This window comes from Saccostrea cucullata, unplaced genomic scaffold, assembly GCF_032062105.1.
Source record: "Saccostrea cucullata isolate Sc308-1 unplaced genomic scaffold, CSIRO_AGI_Scuc_v1 ctg13158, whole genome shotgun sequence".
NCBI classification, from domain to species: Eukaryota; Metazoa; Mollusca; class Bivalvia; order Ostreida; family Ostreidae; genus Saccostrea; species Saccostrea cuccullata.
In genome coordinates, this window is record NW_026920857.1 from 12,501 (window position 1) to 18,164 (window position 5,664).

Consider the following 5,664-nt stretch of genomic DNA (forward strand, 5'->3'; position numbering starts at 1 on the left):
ACCCCCAACTGGTATCTCGGGAAGCATTGCAATTTTGGTTACCTGTTCTAATCTCCAGTCATTTATTAGATTTCTTTGGGATCCGAAAGGAGCCAATTCTGTCTACTGTAGCAGATGTAGACGTATTTCTCGAATTGTCCTCTCTTGGTTTGTAGTCATAAGACCGTCTTGAGTAATTGGGTCTCTGAGTAGCTGTTCTGTAACTGTTATTCAAAACAGTAGTAGTTCTGGGTTTTTTAAAATTTCCAGAGTTTTCAGCAGAATTTTCTGAAAATTTGCGTTTCTGATTTTTTTCATTCCATTCTGGAATTAAATCCTTAAGAGAATCTTTCTGCTCTTTCCTTTCTTTTAGTTTCTCTTCTAATTTCTTGCCAAAGACGCCATCTTCTGAAAGAGGGAGGCAAATAATTTTGCTATGAATATCCTTCAAGGTATATAATCCAGAGTCTTGTGCTGCAGTTTTCCTTCTTATAAGATGGTGAAAAGCCCCTGCTCTCCCCATTTGATCTAGTGCCTTGGTAGACATGGAGAAAATGTCTTTAATTGCTTGAACTGTGTCCGCATCTTGACAAGTTATAGAATCTAACAACATTCCTAAAGCTTGCTGCATGTAGCTTAATGAAATAATACCCATACGGGCAGCCATCTGTCCCTGATATGCCAAAGTTTCAATACTTTTGTACGGCTGGGAAATTAAATGTTTACTTTTCCCCCAACCTTTGGTTTTATTTCCGTGTTTTTTTCTTAACATTGGTTCTAAAATGTCATCTAGCCCTGGAACTTGTAGAAATGCTGCCGAGTTTGGATGAACAGGGAAACATTGTCTATATTCATCTCTATAAGCAGACAAGCGTTCAGGATCAGTAATTCTCCATGACTTTTTCAAGATCTCCTCTTGTGTTTTGTCTAAAACTAATCCAGTTTTTTCTTCCTCTGAAGACGAAACATTGCCAAAAATATCAGTTAGAGTTTTTGTATGCTCGTCACTTTTATTGATCAAGTTCTGAAATCTATTGTTGTTGTTGCTGTCCAACTTATGTTGATTGTTATCAAAATCATGGGCAGTAATAGATTCCTCTTGAACTGAGGATTCGTTATCACCCAATAGCTCACGTACTTCTCTGACACTTGGAGCTAATGATATCATATCGTCCATTTCAGGCACACTTAATGTCCCTTCAATTTGGACTTCACTTTCCAAAGGTATAATCGGACGCATTCCAGATGAATCGTCTACATTTGATACCATGTGCTCAGGTCTCCGCGTGGATAAACCACCGGTATCCTGATCCGCTAACGAATTATGAGACACGTTTGTCTCGTGTACATTATGAGAAGCTGTATTCTCTAAAACACTGCTGGACAAAGTTTGAATACTTTCTCTTAAAAAATTCATCATAGTGTCTAACCTTTCGTTGACTCTGTTTTCTAATTGTTCCATTTTCTCGTTAGCTTTGCTGGAGGATTTCCTACCGGACCGCGGTTTTTTTCCTTTGGCCTCCATTACTGACTGTAAATTCTGGAATTCCGAGCCCGAATTTAATTCGTCGTTCGAAATAAAACTGGCTTCTTCCATACTTAAACTAAGAGCATGAGAGAGTATCTATACCAATACCGTATACAAATACAAAGTATTTGTATCACTCTGTGGCTGAGAAATCTCTGCCAAAAAAGTATGAACGTTCTGTTGCACGCCGGAAGATGAACTGATTTGGGCAAGCACCTGAGATGTGATCTCGGTCTTATAAGTGTTTGAATCTTATTCTTTTAAACGCTTGCCCGCGAGTTATGAACGTTAATAAGGGGAAGATATCCTAATGTATATTTATGACTGGTAAGTATAACGAACGAAATAAAATCTACATTTCATAGAAACTTCCGTATATACTCGCCTATAAGTCGGTTCTATTTACTGAGGTTGATTTGGAGGGCTTTGCCATTGACCCGCTTATAAGTCGGTACAACTTTTTGCCATAATCGTTTGAAATTTTAAATCGATGCACTGATGTTTTAGCTGTCTTTATTAATATTTTTCCAAATAATGCTCATATTTAATTTTAAATCATTAAACATAAGTAATGTTCACTTAAGATAAAAATAAAACTATTAAAATAATTTAATACTTGTACTATATGTAAAATTTTTGAATGCATTAACGATTTAAAATATATATGCTTTGTTCTTCAGTAATCCTCGGAAATATGTAAGAAATGCTACATTTCACTTTCCAGAAAAATAACAATATCTTTGTGACTCGCCTATAAGTCGAAGATAGAGTTTGGGACTACAGTTTAACTCCCAAAAAACTGACTTATAGGCGAGTATATACGGTATGCACTCTATATTATTGTGTGCTCTGATATTCTCTTATTCAAATCTGATAACAATTAGAAAGTGAGAGTTCTTAGCAAAGCTGTATAGAAGTAAAAGGAAGATAACTCTAGGTAGAGATGGCCATGCTGCAGATAAACCCTGCTCCCTCAAACAAGACAAACATGGTGGAATGAGATCCAACTACATCAGAACATCAGGGCAGCATTCAAGATTAGAGCAGATAGCTTAGATTTCAAGGCTAGCATATTGTTCAAGATCATAGGGGTTATTAAAAGCTACATACCATCTATTAGGGCTGGGACGATCCACCGGTGCACCGATGCATCACAGTATTCACTTTGACGATATATGAATCGATTCATCTAAATAAATTTAGTATCACGATACCTGACCGCACTTTTTTTTTTAATTTCCAAAAATGTCCGGGCTTTAGAATTCGAAATTTTTAGTCCTTTAGTCTGTATCATCAAGACGTTTAAACAATCAGAAATAAAGTACAAACGTCTTGGTGATACAGAATTCAAAATACAAGCGTCAGACACGCCGGATTATGTTAAATCAACAAAAACCCAATGGCAGTAAGTCGGGTTTCTGTTGAATTAGTTTATTTTTTATAATCTGTAATGTTCCAAATTAAATGTTCTAAAAAAATATTTAGTTTTTTTTTGGTTTTAAATGTATCGTGATATGTATCATATCGCACCTAAGGTATCGTGATATGTATCGGATCGGCTAAGTTCGGTATCGTCCCAGCCCTACCATCTATAGTATAATCTTGATTGCAACCCTGAATATAGTTTGCCCACTTGGGGACTGAGTACCAGCTAAATGTTAACATCAGAACTTACCACCATTGTTCTCCCAATGATGGAATGGGGACCAGCTAAATCAATCACTTTATCTGAGATGTTAATTTTGGCGACTCCGTCCTCGCCGGCGGTGACGTTACCCAGGTCCCCTACGTGTCTGTCTGCGTCGTCTGGGCCAGCGTGGTCTTTACTGAAGGGGTTAAAGTGTGCTCCAGCACTGGTACAGCCTACAATGAAAGTAATACTGTACATCATTTCTTAGGGCAAATTGATCTTTAAAAGAAAAATTTGATCCTCTTTGAAGGAGAATATAGGAACACTTTAAGTCAATATATTATTGAAAAATGAAAATGTAACCAAACTTTTTTTAAATGAAAAATTACATCAGAGTGAAACACTACAAAGTTCAGGCAAAATTGATTGTCTAACATTCTTGCACGTTTTTTTTTTGTTTTTTTTTAATAAAACATATTCTTACTCCACCAAAAGGTTTTACAAATAAATTTTTATTTTCAGAAAAAAAGCAACTAACCCTATTCCTGAAATGAAAACTTCATTTAGAGATTAATGTTTCTTGGTGCAGTCTTTTCCTGCACCATGTTTTATAAAAAACTGTAAGAGGAAAAGCACTTTGATAAAATTTCAAAGGAATCATGTTTTTAGTAGTAAATGTATGTAATACAAGTGTATCGCTTATTCCCTGGACTGTATGCAGCACAAATTTAAAATGATAAAATGTTTTAAAAATGATGGAAAAAAAAGAAAAAATAATTACCATTTGTGTTGTCCCCAAATTGATGAACATGAAATCCATGCTGTCCTGGAGTCAAACCACTGATTTCACCAGAAACAGTCACAGGGGAACCCGGTGCCTAAAGTAAAGTAAAAATACCAGTTATAGAAAGTGGCTCACAAAGCAAGCTCAATACCCTAATGGGTAAGAAATAAAATCTGTATATTTATCAAGTAAATTTACCACTCTCTACCATCGGTTCATACATTCACCGCTGTCATTGGCTAGCATATATCACAATGATACATGTAAACACAAGAAATGGTGTTTGGTTTAACTCATTATAATTAAATTTCTATGTTCATGTCTGAGTTTTGAGATACATGTATTTACTGCATCAATCCAGAACTATCAATTTGGAGCAATCCTGTAATTATCATTTTTTATATGTTATGTAAAAAATCTTGACATGAGTCCACTGCAGAGGTGTCTGAGAGAGGAACAAATGACAACTCTGCATGGGAGATTGCAGTGCTTTACATGGGGTAACATTAGCGTTAATCCTGTAGTCCACATCTTAGACTTGTACATTTTTATTTGGAGTTATAGAATTTGCGATTTGTGCAAAAAATTAATGACAGCTAGTGGGCCATTAAGGTGAGCAGGGGATGACAAATTCCATTGCCCGACGCCCGGGGCTAGTGATTTTTAGGGTTGGGCAAGTAAAATTTTATCAACCACTTGCCCGTGGGCAAGTGACTTAATCAATTATCAAAAATAAAATCAATATCTATGCCAATATCCTACTCAGTATTTTTTATATATATCGATAAATACAGTATAAGTTAATGGTAGGGCAGGCAAAAATTCAGGTAGGGCAAGTGATTTTGACCATGTACATGCCCTTGGGCAAGTGCCTTAAAAATCTATTTGTCAGCCCCTGGTGAGCACTTTAATTTACATCTGTCTCTTTCAACTATATAACATTTGGTACGTCTAAACTCTGATGTCACATGTCAGTTGCATTACCAAACTAAACAGTTTGCAATGACATGTAACTGTGAAGGATTGCAGGTCCAGCAGGTCCAGTCCAAAGACTATTTCTACCTACGTAGCTATTAATAGCTATCTAGGTATTTAAAGCTACCCAAAGTAGCTATTTTTACCTACTTTCTGCTTTACTTGCATTTTGTGGCCAAATGCAGGAACGGCGCAACATGGTGAGCACAAAATTTCTTGATACAGTCATACTGAAGATGGATATGACAAATATTAGGCCAAAAAATTATTACTTTGTATATTAACGATTTTGCATAGAAACTAATGTAAAATTGCCGATTCAGGAAGTCATCATTTTTGGCCAAAATTTTGTTGTATTCATCATTAGTGTGACTGTATCAAAAGATATGGTATTCACCATGTTGCGCCGTTTGGTCTTTGTGCCGCAAAATGCAGAAATTATAAAAAGTAGGTAAAAATAGCTACTTTGGACCTAGGTAGCTATTATTAGCTACGTAGGTAGAGATAGTCTTTGGACTGGACCTGTCCAGCAGTCCAGAGGTTACTGCCCAGGAATTAATTTAAAAGCTCACAGTGACAAACAGCTTGCCAAGAATAAATTAACAAAATTTTATTCTTTTACTGGAAAACCCCAAATGTATTTTTAGCTAAGGCCAAAATAAAAAATACTCTTGTTTCCTGTCACCCGACCTACCCTACATTTTACCGTCCGATCCTAAAAGTTTTTATTACATTTTCATTTTTTGGGTACCTATTTTTCTAAGATAC

The 5,664-nt window shown here is 36.0% G+C and overlaps 1 protein-coding gene and 1 pseudogene across 1 annotated transcript in view; both read right to left on the reverse strand.

Moving 5' to 3' along the window:
- The window catches only part of LOC134258517 (uncharacterized), a 4,647-nt gene extending 2,991 nt beyond the window's left edge, over positions 1-1,656 (reverse strand). The window contains exon 1 of the mRNA XM_062741080.1: positions 43-1,656. Coding sequence (XP_062597064.1) covers positions 59-1,576 — 1,518 coding nt within the window. The 5' untranslated portion in view covers positions 1,577-1,656 and the 3' untranslated portion in view covers positions 43-58. The remainder of the gene's footprint in view (positions 1-42) is intronic.
- LOC134258516 (superoxide dismutase [Cu-Zn]-like) overlaps positions 1-4,073 on the reverse strand; it is an 8,032-nt pseudogene extending 3,959 nt beyond the window's left edge.
- Between the last annotated feature and the right edge of the window lie 1,591 nt (positions 4,074-5,664).